This window comes from Zosterops lateralis, assembly GCF_965231275.1.
Source record: "Zosterops lateralis genome assembly, chromosome: 6".
Classification (NCBI taxonomy): Eukaryota; Metazoa; Chordata; class Aves; order Passeriformes; family Zosteropidae; genus Zosterops; species Zosterops lateralis.
In genome coordinates this window covers 21,865,579-21,885,051 of record NC_139761.1, presented here as the reverse complement: position 1 = coordinate 21,885,051, position 19,473 = coordinate 21,865,579, and the positions used below count along the sequence as shown (strand labels likewise).

The 19,473-nt window shown below is 51.1% G+C and overlaps 1 protein-coding gene across 1 annotated transcript in view; it reads left to right on the top strand.

Annotated features, from left to right (window-relative positions):
* Positions 1 to 19,473, top strand: part of TMEM63C (transmembrane protein 63C) — a 31,997-nt gene that overhangs the window by 9,940 nt on the left and 2,584 nt on the right. The window contains exons 2-21 of the mRNA XM_083862665.1: positions 8,352 to 8,465; positions 8,734 to 8,953; positions 9,301 to 9,380; positions 10,483 to 10,570; positions 12,484 to 12,521; positions 12,920 to 13,062; positions 13,368 to 13,419; positions 13,865 to 13,973; positions 14,411 to 14,484; positions 14,582 to 14,662; positions 14,799 to 14,919; positions 15,030 to 15,163; positions 15,381 to 15,503; positions 16,046 to 16,199; positions 16,739 to 16,845; positions 17,644 to 17,730; positions 18,249 to 18,314; positions 18,439 to 18,601; positions 18,825 to 18,930; positions 19,132 to 19,299. Coding sequence (XP_083718791.1) covers positions 8,756 to 8,953; positions 9,301 to 9,380; positions 10,483 to 10,570; positions 12,484 to 12,521; positions 12,920 to 13,062; positions 13,368 to 13,419; positions 13,865 to 13,973; positions 14,411 to 14,484; positions 14,582 to 14,662; positions 14,799 to 14,919; positions 15,030 to 15,163; positions 15,381 to 15,503; positions 16,046 to 16,199; positions 16,739 to 16,845; positions 17,644 to 17,730; positions 18,249 to 18,314; positions 18,439 to 18,601; positions 18,825 to 18,930; positions 19,132 to 19,299 — 2,092 coding nt within the window. The 5' untranslated portion in view covers positions 8,352 to 8,465; positions 8,734 to 8,755. The remainder of the gene's footprint in view (positions 1 to 8,351; positions 8,466 to 8,733; positions 8,954 to 9,300; positions 9,381 to 10,482; positions 10,571 to 12,483; positions 12,522 to 12,919; positions 13,063 to 13,367; positions 13,420 to 13,864; positions 13,974 to 14,410; positions 14,485 to 14,581; positions 14,663 to 14,798; positions 14,920 to 15,029; positions 15,164 to 15,380; positions 15,504 to 16,045; positions 16,200 to 16,738; positions 16,846 to 17,643; positions 17,731 to 18,248; positions 18,315 to 18,438; positions 18,602 to 18,824; positions 18,931 to 19,131; positions 19,300 to 19,473) is intronic.

The window sequence follows — 19,473 nt, the reverse complement described above, 5'->3', positions numbered from 1 at the left end:
TGTCATCCTGTCCTGGCCAGGCTGGACACTGGAGTGCAAAACTACCAGAATTGGTGGCCAAACACTGTGATGCTGGGCTTCCCAGTCTGCATCCCTTTCATGCACAACTCAGCTTCTCTTCTTGCCAGTCTCCTTCCCTCTGCCCTCAGGTGGAGTTCCCTCAGGTGATGGCTCCAGCTGGGCTGGCTGCTCCCATGACTAACAGGCCCTGCAGCAGGTGGCTTTGTAACAGGCATCAGATAAACCTCCTGCTCTCCTTCTGCCTCCCACAGCTCCCTGGTCCCCAAACAGTGGAAAGGACTTGGGGAAGAAAGAGCTACCTTTTCCCTATTTCCATCCTTTCTTGTTCCCCATCTCCAGAAACCAAAGTGCACCTGGCACCTTGTGGCATTGTGAAAGATGCCTGTGACTCACAGTGGCAGCTTTGGTCTGGGCCCTGACCAAGGCACAGTTACTCCTGGTTTCTGTACAGGTTTTCACAAGGGAGTGTTTTTCCTGATGAAGATGGTACTTTTCTTCACAAAGACCTTAAAATTCTCTGTGATCACTGTAACCTGAGTGGCAGAAGCAATCTGCCTGTAATTGCCTGGCATCCCACCACAGTTGCAGCCTTGCTGAGAGGTATCTTTTTCCTTGGTCTTCGATACCAAATGGGAGCTGCCTCTGCAAAGTGGGCTATGCGTGGGGGCGCATGCTGTGGTTTTGGAGCTGGCAGGCAATAAGGAACCCAGAGATCCCTTTGCAGAGTAGTTCAAGCCCTTCCCTAGGTCCAGCTGCTGCCATGGCCCCCAGTCACACAGGCAGCAGGGGCTGGGGGTTGTTCTCATCTGCATGAATCATCATTAATTAATTGCAAGTGCAGGGGTTGCCCTGGGGACTGTGAACAGCATGCAGCAGCCCAGCTTGGAGCAAGGATCTGATGGTACCAGGATGTCTTTTTCCTGTTTTCCTGAATTACTGTTTTTCTGAAAGGACGTGTGTGTGCATGTGTATAGGTTAACGGAGAACCCTGAAATTATGCCCTTCCCCTTTCCCACATATGAGGTCCCTGGGTCTCCATCCCTGAAGTCAAACCCTGGCTTTGTCACAGTATCATACAAAAGTTTGGGTTGAAAAAGACCTTTAAAGGTCTTCTAGTCCAATGCTCCTGCAATGAACATGGACATCTTCAGTGTGCCAAGGTTGCCCATGGCCCTGTCCAACCTGACCTTGAATGTTTCCAGGGATGGGGCATCTGCCACCTGTGTGGGCAACTTGTGCCAGTATTTCACTATCCTCAACTTAGAAAATTTCTTTCTTATATCTGGTCTGAATCTACCCTCTTTTAGTTTAAGATTATGTCCCTACAAGGTCTGTTAAGAAGTCTGTTCCTATCTTTATTATAAGGCCCCTTTCCCACCTCTCTGTTCTCAGCCATCACCTACCAGCACCCCATCAGGTGCCCCACTCTCTACTTGGATTGGTCCTGGTCCAGGTAATCGTTTGTGCTGAAGAGTGTTGATTTAAGTTTTATCAGAGGACAAAGGTGGGTGATACTCTGGGGAGTTTGCAGCCCCATTAGCTCATGTTTGCTTGGTGCACTGCACACACAGAGTGTGGTGTGAGGGGCTGTTTGCACAGCAGGAGAGTGAAATACGAACCAAATGTGAGTTAGAGCCAACCTGCACTAGCAGCTTAGTCAAATGTGGCAAAAATGGCTGGGGGTGGAATAAATGAATTCCGCTCCGATTCTTCCTTCCCGATCTCAGTGTGCTGGCTCCAGCAGCCGCTGGCTTGCACATGTGTGGAGGAGGCTGGAGAAGAGCTGCTCTCTGCACAGCATCTCCCACACACTGGCCCAAACAAATCTCCCTGGCTGTAGATATCGCTGTAAGCACTGTTTGCTCTCAGTTGCCAGGGGTTTGGCTTTTTTCTGCCAAGGAGCACTCCAGCAAGTCAGCATTGGTCTGCTGGGTCTGCAGCATACCTGCAGGAGAAGGGGCTTATGCAAGTGGCTGTTAGAAGGCCACAACCATTGTCCTGCAGAGTCCCAAGGGGACTGGGATGCTTTCTTGTTAAAAAACCTAATGGAACTTAGTCTGTCCAAGAGCCAAAAACCTGCTGTGCCTGTTGATGCTGGGGAAGAAGGGGAGGGCAGGGAGCTGTGGGTGATGTGGCAGCCACCACAGGGATACATAGCAAAGGAGGGCTATATGTTGGTTTCAGGTAAGTCCCTGGGGCAGCATGACCCTGTACAAGGTTTCCTAAAGGTAGTGGCAACCTGCCAGTCCTTAGTGCAGAAAAATTTGCTTAGCTCCCCAAAATGGGGTCATTCTCAGCCTCCTAGTGGGTTATGTTATTTTGATGAACAGTGTTGGCAGGGCAGGTTTGGAATGGTGAAGCACTGGGGGTAGGAGCAGCAATGGCAAAGGAAGGCTCACCACTGAGGGGAGGGACTTCACTGTGGAGTTTGCATCCCCAGGGCTTGGGTGGGCTCACAGGTTGGCTCTTTCCCCAGCCTTCCTGCCCTGGCTGGCAGTGAGCCTGGCTTTGTACTCCTCAGTGAGAAAGCACTGCCAGAGCTTACTGGAAGGGAAGATGAAGTTTATCTATACCATTTTAAGCAGGTTTTTCTTAAGCTGTTGTGCACTCAAATTCATTTTCTCATTGAGTGGTGGGTATGGGTGTGAGATGGAGTAGGATCAATGAAACATGAGTCCTCCTGATCTCTCCGAGTGATCATATCTTCATTGGCAATGAAAAAAGATATTTGAGCAGGTGTTTTTTACCTGTTAGGGATCATCTGTTGCTGCAGAGTGGTCCTTTGCCTCCAAACCTTACTAACCCCAGCCTCCGTAGCCAACAAGCCATGTTGCTGCTTGTGGCATGGTCCTCCTTGTTTGAAAGGTGCATCTGATTTGCAGCAAGCTAACAGAACTGGCTGGTGTGTGTCCCATGTCCTGCTGGTGACAGGATGGGGTCTTCTGCTGGTGACGGGGGGTGGGCACAGCATTCACACCAGTGTCAATGAGCCCTGTCCAGGCATGCTGCTGCCCCACAGGTGCTCATCTCACAGACCATGAGCAGCCAGATCCTCTCTTTGCTTTCTGGACCTCAAGGCCATTAATCTTAAGAGGGAAGATTGAAGGGAGAGCCAGGGAGGAATGCCTTGGACCTCTGTGGGGTTTTTGAGGGCTGTGTCTCTGGTCCAATCCCTTCTGTGCTCATACTCTTGGGACAGATGTGGCCCATCGTGTGCCTGTTCTCCCATGCACCAAGCTACAGGAATGGAGGGGTCACCATGCCCTGTGGTGCCAAAACTGCCAGTGTGTGTGCTGAGCTCAGCACAGGCTGTTGATGAGCCTTTTCCCATCCTGAGGTACTTGGTTAGCCATGCTGAGTAAGTGGCAGTGGCTCGGGTTTCCTGCCCTCCTGTCACTGCAGTCCCGCAAGGTCGGTCACTGCAGTCCTGCAGGATGGAATGCTGGAGGTTTGCCTGCCTCCCTGGTCCTGTGCACACCAGGGCATGAACCTGATCTCCCTGTTACAGTAGTCTTTGATTTTCCCTTCCACAGCCTGGCCAGAATCTACTTGTAATGGAAGAAGGATGTAGAGGCAGTCAGCTAGCATAGATGCTTGTTTTCTAGGTCTAGGTCCTCAGCCTGGCTTTTCAGTGTGGCCAGACTGGTCCATCAACAGCCTCATGCCCTGGCTGCCCTCTGGCCAGCCCAAGTCAGTAATCCCACCTGTGTCAGAGTGGGATGCTAAGGCTGGATGAGCGTAGGCATGCTGGGAAACCCAGCTTAGTCATCTCAATGCTTCCAAGACTGTTTTGATGTTTTGCTACTCCAGCTGTCCATGAATCCCCTAGCAAATGAGTTTGCTGGCAGGATGCTTCAAGGGAAAGACAAATTATGAAAAATTGCATTCGCATAAAAGATGTGCCTTATTTTTAATTGGAAATCTGATTCTCTGGATTAGTGCCCACCCAACCAGAGAGAAGAAACATATGCTGATGTATCAACAAAACAAAGAGGGCACTGAATATTCAAGGCAAAGCTTACACGCACTGAAAATGCTTCATAAAAATTATCCAGCAAATCAATTTCAGTGGCAAATCTCATGCATTCACTGTGCATTCACAGGCCACAAAGAGGAGAAATAATTGCGCTACATGTTTTCTGACCTTTTTTTCTCACCTTTTTAGTATCTTCCCTCTAAGTAAGACCTATATATGGATAGATCATATATTGAAATTTCTGCCTTTATGTTACTGCTTCATTTTCCCACCTGCAACCCTGTATACCCCTGTGTTTCTGGACTAGTCCATTGCTGTCACTTCTCCAGGATGGTGGCTGCTCTGAAGGACATCTGTCTGTGGCTGGTGTCCAGAGGCCCTGCCTCACACACAGCTAATGGGAAGCTGTCTTGACACCTACTGGAGCTAACACCCATCCAGCTCTGTTATTCACAACAGTATTTGTTCCTTTGGCCCCTAAAGATTGGGAAAAGCACAGTGGCAGTTGCATAGCAGGGAACAGGAACTGATTTGGTGATGCTGTGAGTTTTGTTGACCCTTTCAGATACTCTTGCAGAAGTGCCATCAACTGAATATTGCAAAATGCTGAATTTTCTCATTTGTGTGATATGAAAATTTAGCTTAGGCATTTCAACAATGACTTTAAGTGTGACCTGCAGTGTTCCTGTGATTTCTCTTTCTGTATACAAAAAAACTTAGCTCTCCAACCACAGGGAGTTTGAACATGTTCTACAGGTCTGAGTTTAAGCTGGTTTTGGTGCATGTGAGCAGAAATCTCCTCCCTCTGTTCTTGCTGGATGCTGTTCCTAGAACATATACATGATTTACTTTTAGCTGGTTGCCCCCAATAGTTATTTTAATGTTAACACTGCAGCTATATAATTTGCATAAGCTTTTCTGAGAGCAGCACCATAAAAGGTGAGACTAGCTAGAACAAATGGTCTGAAAAATAGTGATTTGGGTATTTGGAGGAGAGTTTCTGTGGCTATCTGGTGATGAAAGGAGCAGTGAAAGGGTAGGAGAGTGGCTTGAGAACAGGTTCAGAGGGGCTGTGATACACTGTAAAGGCTGTGTTTACAGGCCTGAGCATGACATGACAGCTCCTTTGGACACCTTTGGAGTTGGAGGTGCTTTAGAGAGAGGGGGCGGAGCTGGACTGGGTTTTCAAGTATCTTCTGCTCCTGCAATTTCTCTGCAGTCTGGCATTGTACTGGCAGTACTGTGTGGAGAGACATGAGCTGGTTGGGCTGGAAGGGTGAAGGCTTGCATTTGGGAGGTTTCTGGGCAGGGGAGCTCAGAGCAGGAGATACTAGCACCATCTCCAGGAGGAACCCATTGCTTTTGGCCACCAGGAGCAAAATATCTGATATAAGAGAGAAAGGGATAGCAACAAGGACTTGATAGAGAAACACAACTTGTACAAATCCCTCTGTGAAATCCCCCTCCCCCTGCTATCCCTGACAGGATGTTCCTCCCACAACCGTGAAGCTGGTGCCTAGAAACAAGCTGCAGGATCTTTTTGCTGTGTAGTGGAGTGGTGGTGATGGAGAAGGGACTTGGAGGTTGCTAAGGGTCTCCTTGTTTGTTTGCTGATGATCTAACAGCTCTCTTGGTCAGAGACACACTCTCCTTGTTAACAAAAAGGCAGTGAATTATTTAGCAGCTGAAAATGCCAGATGGCAATGGCTCTGCTGCTTACAGGAGGAGGAGAGAGAGAGAGACATGCACATGGTGAGGAACAGATTGAGAGTATTTCCATAGCAAAGAGCAGACCCTGGCTAGAGATCCCTGTGGCCCAGGTGGCAAGCAGGAGACAGGCAATCCAGGGCAAACAGCTTCTGCTTTCCAGAGTAGCCCCCTCACTTCTTTCCCTGTGAGAAAGGGACCTCCCTGACCTGGAGGCCCTTGTCAGGGGTCATTATCCTGATGAGACCATGCTGGCCCTTGAAGTACAGGACTCCTAACCGTGGCTGGGAGACAGGCTATGACTGAGGGCATTGCAGGGAGCAGTCTCAAGTGACCTGGCAGGGTTTTTTTTGAGAGTCACACTAATGTTCAACTGCCCTTGCTTGGGCAGTGGTGTCTCCAGACATCATAGTCTGGTCAGATGGATGTGTGTATGGATAGGGACCTCTGAAGAGGACTGAAGATGCAGCATGGGCAGGCCAGTAGCAGGCACTGAAGCCCATGGCTCAGGTGATGTTGCACCATATACACAGGAAAAGGGACTGCCATGTATCTGCATGTCATGGGGAACTTGGTGTCTGTAGCTCTGCTCTGACATCCCTTCAAGGCATCCATGCAGGTAGTGAGATGACAGCCTAATATTGCAGTAGGGTGAGACTCAAGCTCTTCTGGGCTCATAGCCTTGGTCCAATAATCTCAGGCACTCTTAAGCTTCCAGTGGAGATTTTTCTTTGGAATTAATTTTATGCTTCAGAAATGAATAAAACAGCAAGTCACCATCTTTTTTTATGTGTTTAATTTGGAAACTGCAAGCACCAAGAGCAGTTCCTTAATTCTTCAGCCCTCTGGAGAGCTTGAGTTGACAATCTCTTGGGAATCCTCAGTGTCCAGGTTGACAGGCTTTTTTTTTTTTTTTTTTTTTTTTGGTCAACTCTTGTACTCGTGTTTGAAAACCTCCCACCTCCTCAGCTTTTTCTTTCCCTGGATGAGGAGGTCAAAGAGAGTCAGTCTCTCAGGCATGTAAAGTGTGTCAGCTCCTGCACCAGCACTCTGGTCCTGCCCACTCTGGTCAGCTGTGGATTGGGGTGCTGGGCTCCTCATGAACTTTAGGACAGGACTCTTCAAGCAGCAAACTGTAAGGTCTAAGAGAGAGAGGCTGAGGCCACAGCCATGCATATAAAATCAGGTGCTACTGTAGTCCCCCACACAGTATCACACTGACACAGCACAAGTAAATGTTTCCTAACAAAAAGCAGATCTGTGTAGAGCTTAGGAATATTATCCCCTTTCTAAGTCAAGTCATTTTTTGTGTGCTGTCTCTATGCTCCCCAAGGACGTCTCAATTGCGTTTCCTTTGGTGTTGAAGAAGATTTGATCTTATTTGGTCTTGGTAGCAAAAACTGCCATAAACACTTTGTGTCTCCACATCCCTGGAGGTCCCATCTGTCTTTGTTTGCATTCTCCTCCACTGTTTAATCAAACCATGGGTCCTGCTTCACTTCCTCCACCCTGTTCATGTGGGCTTTGAGCATCCCCAGCAGGGATTACCTAGTGCTGGATGACTGCAGGAGCTGTAGCAGTGTCTCAGTTGTGGCTAGAATATAGATGAAAACAAAGGAGAGGAATGAATGCTCAGTGACTTGAATTCCAGCTCCCAGGAGTACATGTTATAAACCACTCTTGAATTTTCACATAGCCTTTGCACTGGTCACAATACACTGACATTAGTATACTGTGTCCATCGTGTCTGCAGGGCAAGGCACTTACATAGCTCCTTATAAACTTCAGGCAGGCCTGAAAATGTTCTTGTCAGAGCACAAGTTCCTGAGAATAGGGATGTAGAATAATTGTGGTTGGAAGGGACCCCTTGGAGGTCATGTGATAAAACCCTTGCTCAGGCCCAGGCCAGCTTCAAAATTGTATTTAGCTGCTCAACACCTCCAAAGACTGGATCATCTCACCACAGGCAAAGCTGTTCTCTGAAGGCCATGCAGCTCTTCAGGCACTAGAAGCAGCTGGCTAAAGGTGTTGAGGGTGACTCCAAAGCCCAGAGGCAGGACAGGCACATGAGGACAAGAGACTCTGGCCCCCTTGTTCCCACCCCATGTTTTTTAGTGTTTGCTGTGCTGGTTCCCTCTCCTCATCTTTTTATGGTGAGTGCCACAGCCGTTTGGTACTGTCCTGTGGCATCCCCATGAGTAACAGCTATGCTGGCTGCTGTAGGATGCTCATTCCCAGGGCACTGCAGGTTTGGAGAGGATCCTCTCCTACCTAAAGCATGGTGGTAGGAAAGGTTTTGGAAACAAGCCACAGTCTTGGTCATTAATGCCCTTTAAGTGTCTCCTGCCAGTGAGGACTGTAACCTATGGTATCAGCACCTGGGGAACGTGGTGGAAGCCTGACATTTAGGGTTTTGAGAAGCTAACTCTTCTGAAGAGATCAAGATATCTTGGAAGGAGCAATTCTGCTTAGGTGGAAAGATGACAGGGAAGTCCTCTGACTCCTGAGTCACACAAATCATGATGCTGGAGGAGGACAGCAGGCTTAGGGATATTCCATAGGCAGTAGATATCTGGCTGTGGGGAGAGAAGCAAGTGCATACCCAGCAGCCCAGTTGTCAGTATTATCATTGTTGGATTTTTTTCAGAAATTCAAACAAATGCTTCAGCTTCTCATTCCTGCCTGCTGACAACACCAGGGTGGCCATGACTTAACCAGATTCCAGGACTGAGGGGCAGAGGTGGTGAGAGACCTGTTTCAGGTATGACAGACAACCAAATACCATGGGGTTTAATGGGGTGGGGAAAGGGCAGGTAGCTGTGAGATTTCTTCAGCAACACCCTCTGCCTTGTGTCCAACAACCTCTCCCTGAGAGAAACTGGGACTGGCAAGCTCTGAGATCACCAGCCAGTCCTCTCCTCTCTGTACCCTTAGTGAGCTCCTTAGACCTTGATGGAAGAGACCTGGGAGAGCCATGCCCCTTTTCAAGCAAAGGCTTCTCCATCCATGCTCCTGTCTCTGTGTTGCAGGGTGAGACCCCACAACAGTACCATGGACAGCACATACTCAATGGAGGCAGCACCTGATGGTGCTGGCCTCACCTCTCTGGATGTGCTCCTCTTCCTGGACGTGCCAGTGAACAGCACGGAGGAGCAGTGCTTCAGCGCCCGCTCCCGCAGCACTGTCCTGGAGGGGCTGCCCTTCGGTGGCGTGCCCACTGTGCTGGCCATCAACTTCATCCTCTGGCTGGTGAGTGGGACAGGAGGTGCCATTTCTATGGGCTCTGCAGCCCCCACAGGCACTGACAGCCACACACAAGTGCAGCCTGTGCAGTGGTGAACAGGGATGAGTGTACTGGTGAACCTGGATGATGGGGGAACAGGGATGAGTGCAGGGGTCCAGGGGCTTTGCCCAAATCATGGTGGGCTGCAGAGGATACTTGGGCAGCAGTGGTGAGATCATGGAGCAGGAACAGTTTAGGGTAAGAGTTTTGCAGAGGCTTGGGCTCATGAGTGAAAAAGCAGAAAGGAGAGAGATGAGAAGATCCCATAGGGTAAGACCTTGCTGCAAAACACTTCTCATTCTTCTTCTTCCAGCTTCTCCTTCTGATCTTCTCATGTCTTCGGAAAGCGGCTTGGGACTATGGGCGCCTGGCACTGCTGATGGACAATGATAGGTGAGGAGGATGCAAAGGAGCTCCATTCTCTTCAAGAGGGCTGGAAGGAAGGCCAGCACTGTGGCATGACACACAGAGATCAGCAGGTGTCCCTGTCCCTCCTTCCCACTGGGAATGGCCTGGTGCCCCCCTTTCCCATGGAGACATAGTCACCATCTGCTGCAGGGAGAAGGAAAGCCCAGGCCAGCTTTCATTCCCTCTAATGTTTGGTGACAGTGTTCTTGGTGCCATTGCAGGCACTGTTCTGGGCAAGACAAAGAGCTGTTTTTCAGTGAGGACTGTGCTGCTGCCTCTTCTCCTGCCACTCTTGGGATGAGCAGGAGTGGCTGGTGGAGGGAGCAGAGGGAAACACACAGCAATAACACTGTTCCTCATGTCACCACAGCAACTTGCCTGGCCCATCATTTGGGCTAGGTGCAGAATTACACAAAAATAAGCAGTGTTCTGGTAGAAGTAGAGCCCAGACCATATTTCCAGGTGGGCTGTGCTGCCCACAACAGCTTGCCTGCCATAGCACAGCTCACCTTGGGCAACAAAGATGAGAAAGAAAGCATCTTTCTTTACACAGGAGGGGTCTGTGCAAGACTGGGAAACCCACAAGAGTAAGCTCTGTTAAAGTCCTTCTTCTGCCATCTCTCCTCCAGTTCCTCTTGACCTCTGAATCTGGAGCTGAGTCTGGGAAAGAATACATGATGTTTTCCCTTCACCAGTGAGATCAAAGGGCAATCAAGATTTAAAATACAAGCTCTGATTACATTTCTTTTTACTGTAAAACCGTTTGAAACATCTTAAAATGGTGGAATAGAAAATACCTGGTTCAACAGTCCCTTGTAATGGAGCAAAAGCTACATTTCCATGAGCCCGTCATGGATCAAGGCCACAAAGAAGCTGGGGAAGCTTGGTGTGGAGGCAGCAAGATGCAATCCCTTTGTCCCAAGCCCAGCAGTAATCACTGCTCCAGTCCCAGTGTAGGATGCAGGAAGCGGGAGGGAGGCATTTCTTGGGCTGCTGTCCTAGGAGAGACTTCTCTAAGGGTACTTAACTTCTTGTGTCTGCTGCTTCTTTTCTGCCTCACCCCTCCACTCCTCCCCTCACTGCAAAGCCTGACATCGCTTTTCTATGGAGAGCAGAGTGAGAAGGAGAAGTCCCCGTCAGAGAGCAGCCCTCTGGATGCCGACAACAAGGATGTGGTGAGTGCCAGTGGCTGTGGCAGTGGCAGTGGGAACCTAGGCTGGGCTAGTCCTGGCCCTACCTGTCCTGTTCTTCATCAGAAACCCAGGTCAGAAGTTAAGTGTGAAAAATTAAATCTCCTGCTCAACAGTCTTAAGCATTGGGGAAATCCTGGAAGCTGGAGGGTTTTTTGTCCTGAATTATTTGAGGCATCTGTTTTGGATGGCAGTTTGGAGTGGGTGCTCCTGTTGGCAAGTGTCTCACAGCTGCATGGCTGTCCTTGCAGCTGTGGGGATCTAGTATCATGCATGGCCAGAGCCTGGCTGCATGCCTGCAAGGATCTTTCCTACCCCTCAGGATAAAGATAAAGTCCCCCACACCACATTTCCTCCTCTGCCAGCATGGTGAGGCTTTAAAGTAATTTTTTGTTTCTCTCTACCACACCAGGCTTTGCTGGAAACAAACACAGATGGACACATTTTGCTGCCTCTTTCTATTTCTTTTTTGGCAGCAAAAGCTCAAAAATTAGTCACTGGTACAACTATGAAAAAATGTCATGACTTATTAAAAAATCTAGGTAAGAAAGAAGCAAAAGATGCAAAGTCCTTGCAGGTGGCAGGAGACCTGTTTAAAGGCTCTGTACCAGATGCTCTAGGCAAATGTGCATTGCTCATCAAAAAATAAATGAAAAAGACTACAGTGAAAGACAGCACACTAAAAGGCAGATTAAAGGGATTATTAGAAGTAAGAAGACATCCTTTAAAAAGTCAAACTGTTCACAAATGAGGAAAATCTCAATTCTGCCAGGTTAGATGTAAAATACACTAAGAGGGGAGAAGAGCAGTTTGGAGGAGAAATTTGTAGGGAGCATAAAACGCCCAGAATCACAAAATCACAGAATGGATAGAGTTGAAAGGAACCAATGTAGGTCATCTAGTCCAACCTCCTCGTTCAAGTAGAGTCATCCTAGAGCACATGGCACAAGATTGTATCTTGAATATCTCCAGTGAAGGAGACTCCACAACCTGTCTGGGCAATCTGTTCCAGTGCATGGTGCTTTCTTCCAGTCCTCAGGCACCTTTCCTGATCACCAGGACCTTTCAAAGATGATCATGAGCTGTCTTGCTGTGGTGTCCACCAGCTCTCTCAGCAGTCATGGATGCATCCTGTCAGGGCCCATGGACCTGTGGATGTCAAGTTGCCTAAGTGTTTTCTAAACCAATCCTTCTTCACAAGAGGAAAGTCTGAAAACGCATGTGCGTACACAGTGAGAGGGAATAAGCTAGTCAGTGCACAAGAACTTAGGTTGTCCTGTAGCACTCTACAGCAGTGCCACCTCAGCACTTGATAGTGGTCAAAAAAGTGCATTGAATGTTAGGGATTGTCGCGGAAAGGGAAGAGGAGGGAGCTCTGGAAGGAGGAGCCAGTGATGCTCTTTAATATTCAGAGGAAGCTGAGGTCCAGCAAGTCACCCCTGAAAGAGTGGGTTAATGCTTGACCTCAGCTTCCTCTGCAAATCTTTCTGCAGCCAAAAAATTGAAAACCTGACAGGATGGTTTATGTTTGTAGAGACACTTTGCTGTCCCTTTATTCCCCTGCCCCAGCAGACTCTTTGTTCCCACTCACAGAAGTTCTCTTATTGCTACTTTCAGGAAGGTCACATGGTCCCTCAGGGCTTTCACCACCTGAACAGAGGTTGTGCTCATCTTCCCATCAGCTCTTTGAAGTGTGTTTTCCTTGCTTCTCCTGAGGCAGCTGCCTTTGCTACTAGGCTGAGCATTGCTGAGCTGTCTTGGGCACTGCCTCCACTTGCTCAACCCCCTGCCACAGGCACTGCACCACCTCTGTGTGTTTCCCCAGCATATGTTGTGACCCAGTCCCTCACCAGGGAGGTGGTTGCACTTGTCTCATCCTGACCCTTTTTCCTTTCTAGGGATTCTGTTCCTGGCTCCTTTCTATCTACCAGATGAAGTAAGTGTGTGTCCTTGGCATTACTGTCATGCCCCACTGCTGCCCACCCATGGGGAGCTGGTGCTCACACGTGGTGGCCAGCAGCAGAGGAGAGTCCTCTTAAAACATCCACTCTGAAGAGAGAGCAGAGAGCTCACCTCTCCATTTCCTCCTGGCCCCTAGATCCTACCCCAAAGAAAAGGGCTTCAACCTCTCCTGATGGGAACCAATCCTGTAGTGAGATGTCAGCTGGAGGGCTGCTTGGTTCCCTCATTCCCTCTGTGCTTAAATCCTTTGTGCCACAGTCAGGATGTCACAAGTTGGTGTGGGTTGTGGGAGACTGGAGCAAGCCAGTGTCCCCATGGCAGGAGGTGGTGGGGAGGAGCCAGCAGCACTGACCCCCACCTGCCTCTCTCCAGGGATGAGGAAATTCAGAGCAAGTGTGGGATCGATGCCACCACCTACCTCTCCTTCCAGCGGCACCTCCTGGTCTTGCTGATGTTGGTTTGCGTGCTCTCCGTGGCTGTTATCCTGCCTGTCAACTTCTCAGGGGACCTCCTGGGTAGGTGCTTCCCTAGTCACAGGATGATTCAGGAGTGCCTTGTAAGCTTTCAAGCATTTGGGCAAGTATTGTGCCTCTGGGAAAGGCCAAAAAAACCTCTCTCAGAAGCCCTCATGTGAGCAGGAGCCCACCATCAGCTGGGTGACAGGGGAACATGAGAGGCTGGGAAATTCAGGGCAGTGGGGACTTGGTGGGAACCTGGGAGATGGAAAAGAAGGGAGCAAAGACCAGGGCCAATAACTGCAATATAGACATGCACACTGCACTGGTTCCCTTAACCTTCTGCTTCTCTTCTTCCTCTGCAGGACACAATCCCACCCACTTTGGCCGGACAACCATCGCAAACATCCCAACTCAGTAGGTGCTCCCATAGACAGGGGGGGGCTGTGTGTGCTGCCACTGTGGTGGACACTGCTGGGAGCACCTAGGCACAGAACTCACCATAGCCCTTGTGCTGGGGACAGGAACGGGTCCATGTGAGCAGCACACCACTCACAGTAGCTCTCCTGTCTCCCCGTACTACAAGAGCACAGTCAGGGCAGCCAACCCAGTGGCACTGCTCATTGCACCCCACTGCTGGCAGAAATGCTCTTGGGGATGTTGTGTGGCCTAATTTCTGTAGTGTCTCAGTCAACTGCCTGGGTGCTGCCCCTCTAGTTCCTGGAGTGAATGTCTGACAGCTGGCACGGGGAGGTCCTGCTGGGTGAAAGGGGTGGCCATAGGTGAGATGCTGAGTGCCAGGCTGGTTGCCATGCCACATGCTCACCACAGTGCTCATTGATCCCCACTTCCTCTCTTCCAGGGACCGTCTCCTGTGGCTGCACAGCATCTTCGCCCTCCTCTATTTTATCTTCACCATCCTTTGCATGGCTCACCACTCTGTTCACCTGGAATACAGAGAGAATGAGAAGGTGAGAAACCACTCCTCCTCCAACCCTGCCTTGGTCAGTGCTAATGGACAACTTCTTGCTTTGCACAAATGCTGGTCTCAGTAGGTACAGAGGTCTTTAGGAACAGCCTAGAACTGGGCTGGCAGGGAAAGGTATGGCTGATTTTCACCAGCTTCTGGATAAAGGGACAGCCTGGCGGTAAATCTCTCTCTCTTGCTGCCTTGTCTCTTGAGACTGAAGCTCTGCTGTATCCCTCTGTCTTGGGTATGGCATTGTCTGGCTGTGCCCTCAGAGTTTGGGATTGGGCATTGAGGATGTCTGTGCTGAGTTGCCTCTGGGGTGGCAGTTGGTGCCCCAGCTCGCTGCTGGGTGGACAGAGTGGGAGCATTAGATCCTGCAGATCCTGCCCATCCTGCAGATTCATCCTGCAGATCCCTTTGCCTCTTCTCTTCCCCCAGGTTGCCCGGACACTGATGGTTACCCACATCCCCAAGGAGATCACAGACCCTTCACTTATCATCAAGCATTTCCAGTGAGTAGCACTGTACCATAGCATTGCTGGGGGGGAGGCAGGCAGGTGGCAGGGACTCTCCCTGGCTCCTGGTGCCACCATGCCCCTGTGCTTGCAGCGAGGCTTATCCCAGCTGCACCGTCACCAATGTTCAGTTCTGCTTCGACGTGCGCAAGCTGATGAAGCTGGATGCAGAGAGGTGAGTGCATGCACATCCGTGTTGCCTCTGTGGGAGGCTGTACTGCTCCTGCCCACCACATCAAGGCACCCAGTCTGGGTTAATGTCTGTATGACTGGTGCTCCCCAAGTGACCTTTGCTATTGGTGTCCTGGCAGGCGCAAAGCAATGAAGGGGCGGCTTTACTTCACCACCAAGGCACAAAAAGAGGGGAAGATCATGATCAAAACTCACCCCTGCGCCCGCATCTTCTGCTGCCGCTTCTGTGGCTTTGATGAGGTAGGAGGATGTGGGCAGGGTTGCAGGCAGCACACCTGCACCGTAGGCAAGGAAGGCATGGCAGGTTGTCCCTGCCCCAGTGCTCAGCACAACCCTGGCTGCTCCCACAGGTGGATGCTGAGCAGTACTACGGGGAGCTGGAGGAAAAGCTCACAGATGAGTTCAACGCGGAGCGCAACCGCATCACACTCAAGCGGCTTGATATGGCCTTTGTCACCTTCCAGGACGAGCGAATGACAGCTGTGTGAGTGTCCCTCATGCAGCAGCCATGGGGATGTCCCTCAGCCTGTTGACCACCACTGCCAGGGAACTGGGGCACCTTGCCAGCTTTTCCAACCAAAGCCAGGCAATGGGTCGGCCTCTTCTGTGCTCTGCCGTCTGTGGAGTTGGCTGCCCTGTTAGGGCTGTGGGAAGGGTCTCACAAGAAGTGAGACCTAACCCATGGCTTCCTCTTCCTGCAGGATTTTAAAGGACTACAGCCACATCCACTGCCGCAAGCATCCCCAGCAGTCCTCTGTCACCACCGTGGTCAAGTCACACCACTGGGGTGTTCGCTACGCCCCTGCACCCAGCGATATCATCTGGTGAACCCCCATGGCAGGAGGGAGGGAGGGGGAACAAGCAAACATGGAGAAGCCCATGTCCATATCTATATGTAGCCCATGTACATAGCTATAAGGAGCCTATGCCCATAGCTATAGGGAGCCCATATAGCTGTAGAGAACCTGTATCTGTATCTGTAGGACACTTTCCCAGGGTGATGAGGGCTGAAAATCCTTCCTATTGCCATAGCAGAAGTCAGCAGGGGTGACTAGGGTGATCACCCCAAGGGTGGCACGGCCCAGCCAGCTGAGACTGGGGGTGATTGCCAGACTCTGATTTCTCTGGCCTATTTCCAAAGCCTCCTGGTGGTATGTATCTCTGCTGTGGCTGTTCTCTGGTCCAGGGGGCTCTGCATGTAACAGCAAAGCAGCGTGGGGAGGGGAAGAAGGCAAACTCAGAAAAATGTCTGCCAGGATGGTTGGTGCAGATAGCAGGAGGCAGAGGTTCATGAAGCTGTGCTGGGAGGCCCAGGGCAGGCAGCTTTTCCTCCTCATCATGTCCAAGCTGTGTTTTCTTCTTACAGGGAGAATTTATCAGTCCGTGGCACATCGTGGTGGGTGCGATTTATTCTGCTTAATATCTGCCTGTTCATCCTTCTCTTCTTCCTCACTACGCCAGCCATCATTGTCAACACTATGGACATGTTCAATGTCACACACCCTGTGGAGAGCCTCAAGGTAGTCCCTAACCCATGCCAGTTTTCCTAAAAGGTTGTAATTTCTAGGCTTATATGTGACGGGGGCGGGGGGGGTCACCAGCTCTACACTGTTCTAAGAAGATGATCTATCACTAGGATGGGCATTGATGAGAAACAAGGTCATTGATGAGGTCATGTCTTTCCTTGCTATCTAGCCCCTTCTCCTTGTGTTTCCAGTGGCAGACCACTGGGGCAGCACCTGAGCTTTGGTGCTGGTGTCCATGGAGTCTGGCAGGTTGCTGTCCATTCAAGAAAGGTCTGGAAAGAGCTCATGAGATGTTAGGAGCCCCCAGCAGGACAGCTCCCTCGTTCATTGGCTTGTGAGCTTTTGGGTGGGCACTCAGAACATGGCTGTGGTGCCTTCAGCTGGCCTCAAGTTCTTATCTCTTGAAACAAATGCCCCTGCTCAGGGAGGCAATGCTCCAGCCCACTTGCTGCATGCACCATCTTGTGCTGTCTCCAGCATGGCCGTGCTGCAGTGGGTTGCTGAGGGGGTGTTTGGCATCTCTGTTTCTGCAGAACCCCATCATCACCCAGTTTTTCCCTACACTGCTGCTCTGGGCCTTCTCTGTCTTCTTGCCCTTCCTTGTCTACTACTCAGCATTCTTCGAGTCTCACTGGACAAGGTAATGGGGCTGGCCCCACATCCCCCAGGGCTGCCACACACGGGAGGAACTGCAGTGGAAGGGGAACCCAACCTGCAGGGAGGCAGGCAGTGAGCAGTATGTATGCTCCCCACAGTGGAGCACAGCCCCCCGGGTGTTTCTCTCCATAGAGAGAGCCCCAAGTCCATGCTCAAAGGAGCCATTTGCTTCCCATAGTCCTGAACACTTTCAGGCTACTGACAAAGTCAGGTGATTTTAAGATAGATGTGAAGAAGTTTATAAGAGGGACGCTGTGACTGGCAGCAGCAGGGCCATCCCAGGCATGCTTCCAGCCTTCCAACGCAGAGGTATGGATTCAGGATGCTTGAAGTAGAAGAAACTGCCCAGCTCCTACAATGTGCTCTCTCTGTCTTGACCCTCCATCAGCCCCAAGCCCGGTGCCTGGTCTGATAAGTCCTTGCAAGAGCTTTGTCACCACCTCCCTTCCTTTTTCTGGGGGAAACAGGAGGTCGTGAACTGATACTAGACACCCATCTGCCCCTTGTTGGGTCTCTATACCAGCAGGGGTGGTAAGAGAGGGCAAAGATAAGGAGGTTGGGAGTATGAGAGCTTTCACTACAGCAGGTTACTCATGGTAACACACCCTAGCCTGGGAGAGGCTTTGCAAGGTCCCAGTGGAGGCACAGATCAAATGCACACAGCTTTGTGAGGCAGGGAGTAACTCCTTGGTGAAGAGTGAGACCAACCCAGCCCCTCACCCCACCTGCTGCTCTTTCCCAAAAAAGTGCAATGTTCTTTTCTTGTCTTCCCTCTCTGCAGGTCAAGTGAAAATCAGATCACCATGCACAAGTGCTTCTTCTTTCTGGTGTTCATGGTTATCATCCTGCCCTCACTGGGTCTGAGCAGGTACAGACCACCCTGCCATGCTGCTCTCCCTGCTCATGAGCTGCCACGATCACACCCAGGCCCCTCACCCCAGCAATCCATCCCCAAAGGGCAAAGATCCCATTGCCACCAAAAACAGTGATCTCTGGGGAGGAAAACACACTTCAGCAGTGCTGAGCCACTCACACATGGTCACAGATGGAAACCTTCCCCACAGAGGAGTGGAGCAGAGCAGTTTACCAGGCTGCACAGCTGACCCAAGGGGGCTGGTGACAGTGTTTAGCTGCTGCTTGGGTTCAGCAGACCCTAAAAGGACCTGGTCAGGCATCTGTGTAGCTCCAGCTACAGCAATCCTGGCCATCCAGGAGACAAGCACACTCCACAGTGTTCTCGTGTGGCAGAAGGGGGTGCTCCGGCAGTGTAGGGTACAGAAGGTCTTGCCCGCTCAGGACAGGGAAAAGGATGTGCCTGCTGGATGTCTCTCACATTGTTCTGTAGCTCCCTCTCTGTCTGAGCTCCTCTTCTTCTGTCCCCTCCAGCCTGGACCTGTTTTTCCGCTGGCTCTTCGACACCCACTTTCTGGATGAGGCTGAAATCAAGTTCCAGTGAGTAGCAGGAAGCTCCCAAACTTCCCAGGCAAGCGGGAGCACCTGTTGTCCACCACCAGCAGCTCTTGCAGCTCCTGCCTGAGCATCCTTTCACTGTCTCACCTCTCTGTCCCTGGGGCAGGTGCGTTTTCCTCCCAGACAATGGCGCCTTCTTTGTCAACTACGTCGTCACCTCCAGCCTGATTGGGACGGCCATGGAGCTGCTGCGTATCCCAGGCCTCCTCGTCTACACTGCTCGCCTCTGCTTTGCCAAGTCTGAGCCCGAGCGGCTCCATGTCAAGCGGGTATGTGCCTCTGGTCATCTGTGAGCCTTTGTGACCCCCAGCACAGCAGAGATGCACTCACTGGGAACTCAGGCTGTTGTGCTTCTGTGGGGACGCTTGTGGGGGCTTCTTCAGGCCCCATGGGGGCTAGTGGGGGTGAGGCAGTCCTGTGGGCCAGGGTGCAAAGGCAAGTGCAGGCTTTGCAGTGACAGAGGTGGCAATGACACTGTTGGTTGTGCCCCAGAGCCAAGCATACCAGTTCCAGTTTGGACTGGAGTACGCCTGGACCTGCTGTATCTTCTCTGTTGTCATGACCTACAGCATCACCTGCCCCATCATCGTCCCCTTTGGTGAGTATGATCCCATGCCCATGGTCCTAGCCATGCCAAGAACAAGCCCGTCCCAGCCACCAGCAGGAGCATGGGAGCGCAGGCTTCCTGCATGGTACTGGAGGGCACCCTTGGGCATCATCCCCAGGGCCTGCCCTGCTGTCCCTATGGCCTGGCTGCCCCTATTGCCCTCCACCCAAATGGCTCCTCTTGTCCCACCAGGGTTGCTCTACATGCTGCTCAAGCACATGGTTGATCGGTACAACATTTACTATGTGTACATCCCCACCAAACTGAACCAGCGCCTCCACGTCGCTGCCATCAGCCAGGTCGTGGTGGCCCCCATCCTCTGCATGTTCTGGCTGCTCTTCTTCTCCATCCTGCGCCTCGGTACGGAGAGCCTGGGGCTGTGCCCTGCCACTGCTGAGGGTTGTGTTTGATGCTTGGGGGTGACAAGCCACTGGTGTCACCCTTGAGTTAGGCATGGCATGGAGGGTGGTTAGGGGAAAGGTATTGCGAAGAACTGGCAGATGGAGGAGGTACCAGCTTGTATTTTGGGAAGGG